A 12,451-nucleotide genomic window follows, 5' to 3' on the forward strand; every position below is an offset into this window, starting at 1 on the left:
TCCTTTAGTATTATGGTTACCAATTCTTTCCTTTATAGCTGCAAACACGTAACAAAGTCTTTTTGGTCGAATTAGGTATCCATTGGAACAAACTGTTTTTGACTTGGTTAGTTCTCATTACATGTCTTTTACACAAGAAAAGAACTACCCTATTTTCCTTTTAATACAAAGTTAGGTTGGCTTGCAATGCCTGAAATAAAAAATGAGTTATTTTGAAAGTTTAAAATGTCATCTCTGTAGCACATTAGTTGCGGATATTATGATTTGTAATAATCCTCACAAGTCACATAGGTGTGACCTCTTTTCTCCATGACTCCTCTGGGTACAGAGGCTCATCACCAGCCCCAGTGATCCAAACTTCTGGCTTCAGGTACAATCTTAAGGTGAATGATGCCCACTTAGGAAGCTTAAAATTGTAGGGTTACAGACACGCTCTTCCAAAGCAATTATCGGAAGGACAAAATATATCACTGCCTATGAAATATAACAAAACCACCTGTTAGAGAATGTGTGTGCATAATAATTTTAGTCTGAGTACTAACATTTTGTCAGTTTATCCCAATATCTCGAGCCTGCAGTTGAGCCAAAAATCTCCTGAGCCAAGCTTTCCCGCAAGATTTCCTGTACTTCCTGTTTCTATGTGAGACAGAAATACCATGAGAATGACCTTTCTTGTGGTATTTTTGCTCTTCTACCCTGGGATGAAGATAATCCCATATTGAGGAGAATTTTTTTCCTGCAAACTTTTCAATTTTCAAACTTTCAAACAAAGTAGATTCCTTCTTGGGAATGAAAATTTGAGATGGTGCTTGCTTGGCCTTAACTCCTCTCCACTAGGAAGTATTCATGTTCAGTGATCCAACATTTTGTAACTTCTCTAAGATATTTTTACAAGGAAATGTGTAAAACAATACAGAGAACACAGGGGAAATTTATGTGCTTGGATTTTTAAAAATGTCATTCTGGAAGAAATGTTCCATGAAAAGTTGTATTCTTAATGCATTAGTGTATGTGACATATTATATCATATATTTGTTTTCTTTGTTCTTAACCCCTTTGTTCCAAGGGTCAGGATATCCTGACGCTAAGTACTACTGCAAAATAACTGAACAAAAATAAAAATAGTTAAACACTTAGGAAACTCTTCAGTTGTTATGTCAAGGAAGTTTGTGACTGAGGAGCGAGTTTAAGACATTATTCAGGAAATATGCTAATAGAGAGCAACAGCCTACGTGTGCTTATTAAATAAAATCGTTTCAAATGTAGAGAGCCTTGATGCCCAGGTCTGATACAAGCTTAAGATAAGAGCTGGAAGGGCTGTCAAAAGTAGTTGGAAGTATCACACTGATTCTTAAATCCCTTCTTCTCTTAACAAAGAGGTAAGTTAGGGGCTCCTGGGTGGCTCAGTCCTTTGTGCGTCTGACTTTTGATTTCAGCTCAGGTCATGATCTCACAGTTCGTGGGTTCAGGCCCCATATCAGGCTCTGCACTGTGTCAGCACAGAGCCTGCTTAGAATTCTCTCTCCCTCTCTCTCTGTCCCTACCCCACTCATGCGCTCTCTCTCTCTCTCTCTTAAAGTTAATAAATAAACAAAAAAAATTTTTAAGGCACATCTTTCTCATAAGTGGAACACTGATTTTCCCGTAATTGGGCTAGTGAATATCTTGTTGTTACAGGAAGGGCAGTCTGACCAGTATTTCAATAATGAAATTCACAAACGGCAGTGTCTTCAATGTCTTTTATTGTTGTTTTATACCTTCAAAGATGTTGATACTTCCTCACCTAGTAGGAAAGAAAGTAGGTTTACCAGTGTATTTTTCCATCCAGAGAGAAAGAAAAGCCATTTAACTCAGTGTGGAAAACTAAACTTATTAACCATAGATTTAGAGGAATAATAACAACAACAAAATTACAGTAGCCTTTGCTGGTTTCCCCATTGTAAAAAATGACGCGAGGGCAATGGAAATAAAACACACCTTACAATGGTCTTTTTCCTTTCCCTGAAGTCTTCTCTTCTCTCCCCTAAAGAAACATCAAATGATTGTGTGATAAACATGCCCCACAAGGAATGTAGAACAGGAGCAACAGATTGTACATCAGCAAAACAAAATGCCAAGCAAAATAAAGCCCTTTGCAATGGCAGAGATGTGAAGAGGAGAAAAAGATGGGCTTGTTGCAATGGCCTCCAAGAAAACAGGAGCTATCCGCATGAATGTTCAACTTCAAATTGTTCCTACAAACCCAGTTTGCTGACAAAAGTGCCCAACACAATACCACCCGGCTTTCATTTATGTCTGGGGCTTTTCACATAAGCTACAGGGGGCACCCCCTTTTGTTGTCTGGCTCTGACTTCCAGGGATGGTTTCTCCACCTGAGCGTGGGACCCGAATTGCGCCTGGCCCAGGACTGTCCTCAACTGAACCCCTCGCCGGTGGTGGCAGAGCAGTTAGTGACCCAAATATTAAGTCCACAGCACTCTGTCTCTGGAAAGTGGATCTTCAACGCTCTCTCCATTCTTTTCACTGCCACGTATGCCCCCCATGAATAGCCTTTAAAATTATTACAGTTTTCCTTTGAGACGGGTTTTTAACAGGCCCAAAGTACCTATCCAGACTATGCAACCCCTCTGCACGATCGCGTGAGGATCTTGGTGCTTCCCTAATTCACTTCTTTCAGAGTTAGCTTTGGGATGTGATTCAATGTTATTTCCCTTCCAGCTGAAGGGCAGCTGAGGTTACGAAGGGATTTGACCAATAGGCCAAAACCCAGTTAGGTTTGCTGAGAACCAAAAGACAGCGAGGGGGAGGGGCGTGGGGGAAGGGAGTGTGTGAACTGTGGGGCTGAGGATCAATCCCAGAGCCTTCTGCCTAACCCCATCCCAGTGCAGACAGTGGACAGGCAAGGTGGCCCCCCGCCAGACCTTCCAGAGAGCAGCAGCTGCAAATTGGTTCTGCCAGTGCTCAGCTTCCCGTTTTCCGAGAGCTCCTTGGGACTTGCAGGGCTGGGGCCAGGGAAGCTTCTAGGCTTCCTGCACCCCTGGGGGTCGGGGGGGGGGGGCGGGGGAGGAACTCTTCACCTGACACCTTCAGATAACCCACCCGCCTCTGGAAGACCCCTCTGGGAAGCTGGCAAAGAGAAGCCCCGCTTCCTGGCCTGGAGACGAGCCACTTGACAAACTTTGACAAGCACCAGAAGAGAATGAAGAACAAATGAATCCGAAGAGGAGAGGCAAACGCTAGAGCCTCGATGGCTTTCCCCCCAGCCGCCGTCCCAGCGGTAGCCTGGGATTAATTAAGCGCGGTGCCGCCAGTGCCCGGGAGAGCTGGGGGGGGGGGGGGGGGGGGGGGGGGGGGGGGGGGGAGTGCGCTCGTCTCCAAGGAGGGCGCGCGGTGACACTTCTCACCGGCGAGAAACCTGGGGAAGTGAGTCGCCGCGTCGTCAGTGTTTGCGAGCGCCTGAGCGACAGGGAGGCTGTGCCAGGCTGGAGGAGGCTTGCCTTTCCGGAGCTGGAGGAGATTTCCCGGGGCTTCGCCTTCCCCTGCCTGGGAAGACTCTCCCGTCTGGCGGCGGCGGCAGCCGCGGCGGCCCCGGCAGCAGCGGCCCCAGCTCCTCCGCGGGGGGACGGGGCAGAATGCCTGTCCTCGAGCGCTACTTCCACTCGGCAGAGCTGGGCAGGAGGTGGACGGCCCCAGAAGGTGCGCTGCCCTCCTCGGCGGGCGGCCGGCCGGGGTGCCAGCAGGGGCCGCTGCCCTGGGACTTGCCCGAGATGATCAGGATGGTAAAGCTGGTCTGGAAATCCAAAAGTGAGCTGCAGGCGACCAAGCAGAGGGGCGTTCTGGAGAACGAAGATGCCCTCCACAGCTTTGCAGGTAAATCGACTGTGAGGTGCGAGAGAGGTAACAGAGCCAAGTCCAATTGCTTTGGGTCCCTTCCTTGCAGAGCCCAAGCCAGAAAAACGGGAGAAGGAAGGAAGACCAAGTGCAGCAACGGGGTTCGAGGGCTGTGATTAATGAATGTTTGCGCCATCGTAGAAATGCATCTTAAAATTAAGAAGGATGTGGTAGGAGGAGCATTAATAGACTGGGAATCCAGTAACCTGGGCTCTGGGCTGCGATCACACTCGCCCTGCGGCTTAAACAAGTGAAATTTCCTGAACTTCAGTCCCCCCAAAAGAAGGTGGTGGTGGAATTAGATGTTCTTAACTGGCTATCCTGCCTCTGCAATTCCTTATTGATAAGTCAGAATTCTCTCTCAAACGATATTCTTGCTGGGCTGCTCTTTGTCACGCTTTTTGTAAAGTAAAATACGGCTTCCGATTTTTAACTATGGAGCTACAACATGTATCGTGTTCCCAGGACCGAGTGGCCTGGAAGCTTTATATGTCCTGGAAAGTCAGCAAACTCGCTTGCCTCGATTCCCCCTTTGGAGGTGACAGTCAATAATACAGGTTCCCCTACTGATACCAGGAAAAATCAACTCCCTCACAAATGTGGAAATGATGACTCATTGGGACTTTGTCATGTTATAAGAATGTGCTGTGTTTAGGACAGTCGTGGAGAACCTTTCTGACAGTCAGCACCACAACCACCAAGACAGCTAGGATCCCTGCGAAGGATCCCCAGAGGCTCTGATAAAACCATAAACTAAGAAAGTGTAACTGGTCGCAATGCGCTCTCTTCCTTTGGGGAATGTGTTGGTAGATATTTGGAAAGTGGTGGTTCACTTTAGAAGAACAAATATGAGCATGTGTTTATGCGTTTGAGTCTTGGCTAGCCCTATGCAATGGAATCCTGACATACCGTTGGTGGTGAGAGGTAGGAGCCTAGATGGGAAAGATAGATCAAAAATTACCTCTCTCTTCCTACAGGGAAAGAGACTAAGAAATCAAAATATGCCTCCTTTTATTTTTAACAATTTTTGCAGAAACTTTTTTAAGTTACCTAATAATCTAAAAAGAATATCATTACAAAATAATGTTCTGAACCATAAAAAAAAAAAAAAAGATTTGAAAGGAAGGGAAACAAAATAGTGTTAGTGTCTAGTAAACATGAGTACTTAGGGATGAGGAGAAAACCAGTGAGGCTGAGGTTTATGTGGCAAATGGGAGATGGATGCCCAGAGAAATGGGTCTTGGTCAGAAGAAATGAGGTAATGCCAAAGCCATCCCATATTTCATGTGAGTCGTACAAGACAGATAGAAAAACCCACCTGGACAGACAACTTCACTGTGATGCTTTAACTGTTTCAGTAAATTACATGATTAAAATTCATATTTCAAATTGCGCTTTTGATAAAACTACCTAATTCAAGAGACGTTAGCAGGTGTTGGGGATAGGTTTATGTTGTTATTTACATTACATGTGAGTGGGGGGGGTGTTAATTCTTGAAAAAAGCAACACTACAGACAGAAAATAGAACTTCTGGAACTCTTTCTCACTTAAAAGGGACATTTTTCAGGACATTGCAAAGCTGACTAGCGGAGTCTTAATTTATCCCTGGACCACTGCCTCACTCTCGGCAGAATCTCTCAGCAGCCACTTTGGCTCCCAGACACCTTCCCCAAGGAGGTCTGCCTCCTCGTCTTCCCTGCCTCGGCATTCTCAAGGAAATGAGGGCTCTCCCGTGCTGGCATGGGCATGAGAACCTTTCATCCATGTATGCGGCCTGAGCCATGTGGTGCGGCCCCAAAGACAAGTTGCTTCACTTTCCAAATCATCTCCCACTTCCTCCTGTCCTGTCCCTGATGCTGCAGCTCCTCCCTGAATCAGGTGCTCTGTGCCATTCTACCAAGAACAGTGTGACAGTGAGGGTCTCAGGAACACTTGGAGAATAGTTCCAAAAATCTGGCATGTTTCCATTTTTAGAAAGATACAGTTTAGGCTGTATTCAGTTAGTGTACAGGTTTTATGTAAAAAAAAAAAAAATCAAGACATATAATGATCTCTCTCTCTCTCTCTCTCTCTCACTATCTCTCTTTCTTTCTCTCTCAACCTTTCTCTCCCTTGCCTCAGAACTCTCACACAATTCACACTTTGACAATGCTAACAACTTCCTGTTCCTCAAAATGCTTCAAGTGGTGCCTTACCTCTGAGTTTTGCCTGATGCTTAGAATGTCTTTCTTTGACTGGGCCAACTAAAAATGGTTTAATTCAGGGGTGCCTGTGTGGCTCAGTTGGTTAAGCATCTGACTCTTGATATCACAGTTTGTGGGATCCAGCCCCGTATCAGGCTCTGAGCTGACACAAAACCCTCTTGGGGTTCTCTATCTCCCTCTCTCTCTCTCTCTCTCTCTGCCCCATTCTCTTTCTCTGTCTTTTTGTCTCTCTGTCTCCCTCTCAAAATAAATAAATAAAAATTTAAAAAATACAAGTAAAAAAATAAAACAGGGCACCGGGGTGGTTTGGTTGGTTAAGAGTCCTATTTCACCTCAGGTCATGATCTCATAGTTTGTGGGTTTGAGCTCCGCATCGGGCTCTGTGCTGACAGCTCAAAGCCTGGAGCCTGCTTCAGATTCTCTGTCACCCCCTCTTTCTGCCCCTCCCTCGCTCATGCTCTGTCTCTCTCTCAACAATAAATTTTTTAAAAACATTAAAAATCTTTACAAAAGAAAAGAAATAAAAATGTTTGAATTCAAATCATAAAGTCCACTTCAAGCATCCTTTTCTTTGTAAGGACTTTCCTGATTTCCACCCCCTACCCCAGAATCTTCCCCCACAGTCATTTGTTCCCTCCTCTCTTCTTTCTTTACATGTTTAGATGTTATGTTTCCATCACACAATATATTTGCCCTGCTATAACTATACAAGGAAAACTGAAAGCTAAAACATTCTATGTATATTTTGACTGCTTGTGATAACTGATACATAGGTTTACGTTTTTAAACACCATGGAATTGCAGAAATTCCAAATAGAACCAATAGCCTTCAAGACTTTAGAGGTGGATATCACTATTTTTTAATAAGTTGAATGTAACATTAAAGCCCCAAGCTTTTCTTTTGCTTAGAGAAGGACATCCTTATTTTCACTCATACATCTAACACAAGACTGAGACTTTGTTTCTCACAAGTGAAATGGAAAAGTGTTCTGAGATTTTGCTTAGGTAATAAAGGCAGAGAGCAAAAGAATTTGTAGGCAAATAAATGTATAAATATGTATTCATGAGAGGTTTTAAGATGAGATTCACTAAATTGTGAGTGATGGATGACAGATGAGAAGTTTCCCCTGAAAGGAGCAAGCACTTGTGAGAGAGGAGGTTACACGTGTGAACATCTTCCTTCCATCTTCAGGTGGGCGTTGGCCAGAGACTAACGGTGACTGTCATAGTGATAGGCTGGAGGAGGGAATGGGGAATGATAGGAGGAAGTGGGGCTTGTCATCTTCCCATGTTGTTTACTTGGGCTTTGGTGGAGGCACTGTTTGCCCTGGAGAGGGCTCTGGAATTTATTAGCTTGCCCAAGTTGGAGCACCAACTTGGTTCATTGGATCATATCCAATTATTTAAGTTTCTTAATATTCACATCATTTTCCTTTTATGAAACAAAGGATGGTCTAATTATCTAGTTAATCCAAAGAGGTGAAGGGCGGAGTAGAGACTAAACAACTTGTCCGAGGTCACATGCTGACACTGTGTTAGAACCAGAACAGGATCTTATCACCCAGCTGTATTCCACAAAACTGACATAAACAGTGTACATGCTGGGGAATTTAAAGTTAAACCAAGGCATTGCGTTATTGGTTATATGTAGAGGGAAAAACATAGGAACTCATGATATAATATATATCTTGGTCAAACCAGAAAAATAATATTACCATGCAAAATGAGTCAGACAATTATGCCTTTACATTTTTCTACTATTTTGTGGGCTTTTGTTTTAGATCCAAGCTTCAAGTTCTAGGAAGGCGGAGGAGAAGATTTCCCATCTATTATTAAAAAAAAGTAAGCTTTAAAGCATGGCGTTGGTAGCATGCCCAGGAGGGGGCTCTGGTTGGGGGGTGGGGGAAGAAGGGCAGGAAATAAATAGGCAGTTTCTCAAATGCAATGAGTGAAAATATTACTCTAATTGTAATTCTCAGAAGCAACTTAAGGCTAGACGTCTCCTAACAGAGCTTGTTCTCAGTTGAATAAATAATTTTATTTTGGAATTCAACCAAATCACTACAAATACTGTAGCTATGGAACTTAGCTTTCTTTTGATGCCTTTGGTGTAAATTTTACATTATATTTTACTTATTTATTAAGCCTGTGTTCATTTCAATAGACTTTGGCTTCAGAAAAATATAAAAACACCCAACTCCCTAAAAAAATTCATTTTCCCCATAGCCATTGTAACTTCCCCAGCTTTTCCAGGATAAAATATCAGAAAGTTACTTTATACTTATTTCTAAAAATTAAACCACTTCAGAGGGGGAAAAAAAAAAAAAACAAAAGAATTCTTTAATTCCAGAACTCTACAATGCAAATTTACATTCAAAGTACTATTTTAAAATACCATAAGTATCAATCAATATATAAATATATTTAAGAATGAACATTCTTATGATTATAAGTCAAGGAGCACTTATTGGATGCTTAACGTATGCCAGGGACTGTGCTAGGCTCCAAGGACTCAGGGAAGAATCAAATGCTTATCAAGAGGAGAACAATTATAAATTGGTGAATGGGAGTTCTAGCTACAACATTGGTGTGAAAACAAGCATTCGTTAGTTTAAACCTTTCTGTCAACTCCAAGTATTGGCCATAAAAATGGTGAAATTCAAAATCATTTGTAAAAATTCAAACACTCATCAATATTAATGATCTCATTCAAAGCAGGACAAATTGCTTTGGTCAACGAATCAATGAGTCTTAACAGTAGATAATTTGACATTAATTCATAACATTTTTCTAAAACAACTTCTTATGCATTCATTTGTACTCAATTTGTAGCTAAACTGGGTAATAATCATTAACACTTGAGCCTGTTTTGTTTTTTTTTTTTTAATTTATTTTAGAGAAAGAGAGCATGAGTGGGAGACAGGAGTAGAGAGGGAGAGAGAGAGTCTCAAGCAGGCTCCACTTTGCTCAAGTGTAGAGCCCAATGTGGGGCTCAATCTCATGACCCTGGGATCATGACCTGAGCCAAAATCAAGAGTCAGATACTTAGACAACTGGGCCAGCTAGGTGCCCCTAATCTGTTTTTAAATCAGAATGCAAAGCTGAGCAAAAACTGGAATACAGCATCTCAACTTCACTAAATCTTGTTCTTCACCTGACTTCCTTGTTTTTATAAATGACATGATCTCTGCAGAAACCCAGGTTCAAAACTGCTCTAACTGCCTAGTTCCAACTGGTTCTAAGTCCATATTACAAATTAGTAGTACCAGAGTATTCCTGCAGTGCTGAGATTTTCAAATTTTTAAGCCCTACCTCTCTGTCACTGAACTGTGTGAACCTGGGCAAATTATTTCGCCTTTCTGTGCCTCAGTTTCCTCTTCTACAAAAAGGGAATAATGACAGCACCTTCACAAAAGGTGAAGACTAAATGAGATAATCCCAAAAAAAATTGTGCCTAGGAAAGAGCCTAAGCCCTACTACATTCTCAGTAAATGTTAACTATTATATTGGTATTGTTGCTATTTTCTCAACAATACCTCATGTTCATCACCTGCTTTCTATTTAGTTTCATGGCCCTTGGCCAAACTTCATGTTTTGTTTATCATCTTGAAGTAGCTTCCAACTCTTGTACTCTCTCTACCCTTCTATTTTTAATGTTTTATTTATTTTTGAGAGACAAAGAGAAAACGTGAGTGGGGAGAGGCATAGAGAGAGGGAGACAGAAGATCCAAAGTAGGCTCTGTGCTGAGATCAGAGAGCCCAATTCAGTGCTCAAATGCATGAACTACAAAATCATGACCTGAGCCAAAGTTGGATGCTTAACCAACTGAGCCTCCCAGATGCCCTTCTCTTCCCCTCTTCTTTCTCCTCTATGATTTAGATCAGTAACACTGAAAGAAAAATCAGAATATGTCTTGCACCTCTTCAGAATCCTTCAGTGATACTCTATTGTCTACAGAGAAAATCCAAATACTTTTATCCTGCATATAAACCTCTCCACAGGCAGGAACTAGCTCACTTTTCCCATCTTATTTGTTATTATTCCCCCATAAGCACTTACATTCGACCCAGACAAGACAAGCATGCCACAACGAAATCCTGGCTTTCTGTTCATTGTTCCAATGCCTAAAATGACTTCCCTCCATGTATCCAACTTTTGCCATTCCTTACGACCCACTTATATGCCATTCCCTGCACAAAGCCTTCCTGAGGTTACTGAGGGAGAGTGTGTCTTTCTCTTCTGAAGTCTTACAGAACTTTCTCTATATTTATTTCACAAGCAAATCACTTTGTCATAATTAATGTACATTTTATTTCTTCCCTCCTGGCTTTTCAGCTCTTTGAGAATCTGAAGAACATTCTATTTTCTTTGTGCTCGTCCTAACATCTTTCACACGTCAGCCATTCAATATACTTTGATAAGTAAAAAAAGAAATTATCAGAAGGAACAAAATAGCTTACAATTTGCCATTAAATGCATGAATGAACATTTTTTCTAGGCACAGATTACTCAAGAAATGGAAAATTTAGTTATTCCTTTTAATGGAATCATTTTTAAATGTATATTCTGGTAGAGGATCAGGATTAATCATTATAGCTTTTAAAGTAAAAGAAAAGAATACACAAGAAAGGATTCCACAACTATTAAAAAGGTATAAAGTATATACAAAACTAATATGAGCAGTTCTATCTTCATATAGACAAGTTGAAATGTACTGATAATTATAAAATTTTAGAGCAAATGCCTATAAATTATGAATGCTTTTATATACTTTGAAAATAATTTCTTTCTCTGTTCAGGCATTTTGGGACATTTTATATCAACTAAAGTTTCAAAAGTTGCTTTTTTACAGACGACAGTCTGTATATTCCTCAACATAATTTCAAAAATAGAATGCGGAAGGTATGTGTTTACTCGGTCCTACAAATGAGTGTTTGAGGGGTTGGAGCTGAATGGAGGATGTTATTCCCACGTCCTCTGCTCTTTGCATGGAAACAGTTTCTTTTTTCTTTTTCTTTCTTTCTTTCCTTTTGTTTTAAGGCTGGTTAACTGAACAGCAAAGCATTGACTTTTGGATGTTACTAATTTCTAAAAGGAAAACATTATAAGCTTCATTGTAAAAAGACCAAAAGCTCCAAGTTATTTTTTCACTCAGAAATAATGTAAAGAAGAGTGTGCTCTTTTCTACTACCTGATTTTTCTCACTCTTTAATTATCAATACACTTCAGGGTACATAGTAGGTATATACCACCCTATCAAAAAGGGAAAGTAGAGCACAAAGTACTTGGGATTTAATACAATGCCCTAGCTTAGATCTGAATACAGTACAGACATTATTCTTTCTTTTTCTATTTTCTCTCTCTGCCTTTCCATAAATTTCTCTTTAGAATTGACTTCAATCTCTAAAATGCTAAGAGACCACCCAAGAGGTGAGCTTTGGATCTTTCCATTTGTCTTAAATTCCTTGAACTACAACATTATTAGAGAGCCTTTCTGCAGAATACTTCTTCTCACCTAAAAAATCCGCATGGCATGATACATTATGGATTGTTAACCAAGCACCTGTCCTGAGCATTTTGTTATTCCTCGGCTCTCACATATGTGCTTAAGGAATACTAAAGAAGAGTCTTTAGGTCATGGTCTTCATTGTTAGTAACCAGATAAAATTCGGCCTTGTGTGCAATTGGAAGGCAGAGTTGACAAGACAAAGCAAGGTTTACTTGTGTGTAGCCTTAAAAGTGAGCCCAAGGGGCCAGGCTGGTTGCAGAAAAATAAAATCTCTAGAGAGAAAAGGACAAATTTTTCAACAGGGGATTGAGTATCAGTTGCATGTACTTGATAGTAGAAATCAGAAGGCAGAAAACCAGAAAATTGTAAAATAAAATCAAGGTCAATAGAGAGAGATCAAATAGAAATAAATGTAAGTAAATGTAACGTCATGAGAAATGTAATAAATGTGCTGAAATCTTTAGTCAAAGTATTAATGAGGAAAAGTAAACAACCAAGTGTATTGAGACACATATAATGCAATAATTAGAACTTTTTGCACTGCATCTTCAGATGTTCCTTTCTTCTAGAATTAAAGCTGAAGCACAAGATTCTTTTTTGGCTTCTTTTGCATCTCTTTTGGATAGCACCCAAATATCTCACACAAATATAGATAGCCTTGATGACAAATTCTGAAACTGAAAGACATATTTGTTTAGAGGATCTGTTTCAAAAATTCATTGAAAAAAAGTTGATAGATTTTGCTGAAAAAAAATAAAAGAAAGAGAAGAGAAAGACTAGTAAGGAGACAATGATGGAGTACCAAGAAGAAGGAAGTGAAATGCGGTCACTACAAAGAAACTGGAT

At 40.9% G+C, this 12,451-nt stretch overlaps 1 protein-coding gene across 1 annotated transcript in view; it reads left to right on the top strand.

Moving 5' to 3' along the window:
* The first annotated feature begins 3,617 nt into the window (after positions 1-3,617).
* The window catches only part of PDE7B (phosphodiesterase 7B), a 141,021-nt gene continuing 132,187 nt past the window's right edge, over positions 3,618-12,451 (top strand). Inside the window, exon 1 of the mRNA XM_039219693.1 lies at positions 3,618-3,870. Within this exon, the coding sequence (XP_039075624.1) occupies positions 3,633-3,870 (238 nt within the window). The 5' untranslated portion in view covers positions 3,618-3,632. The remainder of the gene's footprint in view (positions 3,871-12,451) is intronic.

This window comes from Hyaena hyaena, unplaced genomic scaffold (genome assembly GCF_003009895.1).
Source record: "Hyaena hyaena isolate Hyena2069 unplaced genomic scaffold, ASM300989v1 scaffold_828, whole genome shotgun sequence".
NCBI classification, from domain to species: domain Eukaryota; kingdom Metazoa; phylum Chordata; class Mammalia; order Carnivora; family Hyaenidae; genus Hyaena; species Hyaena hyaena.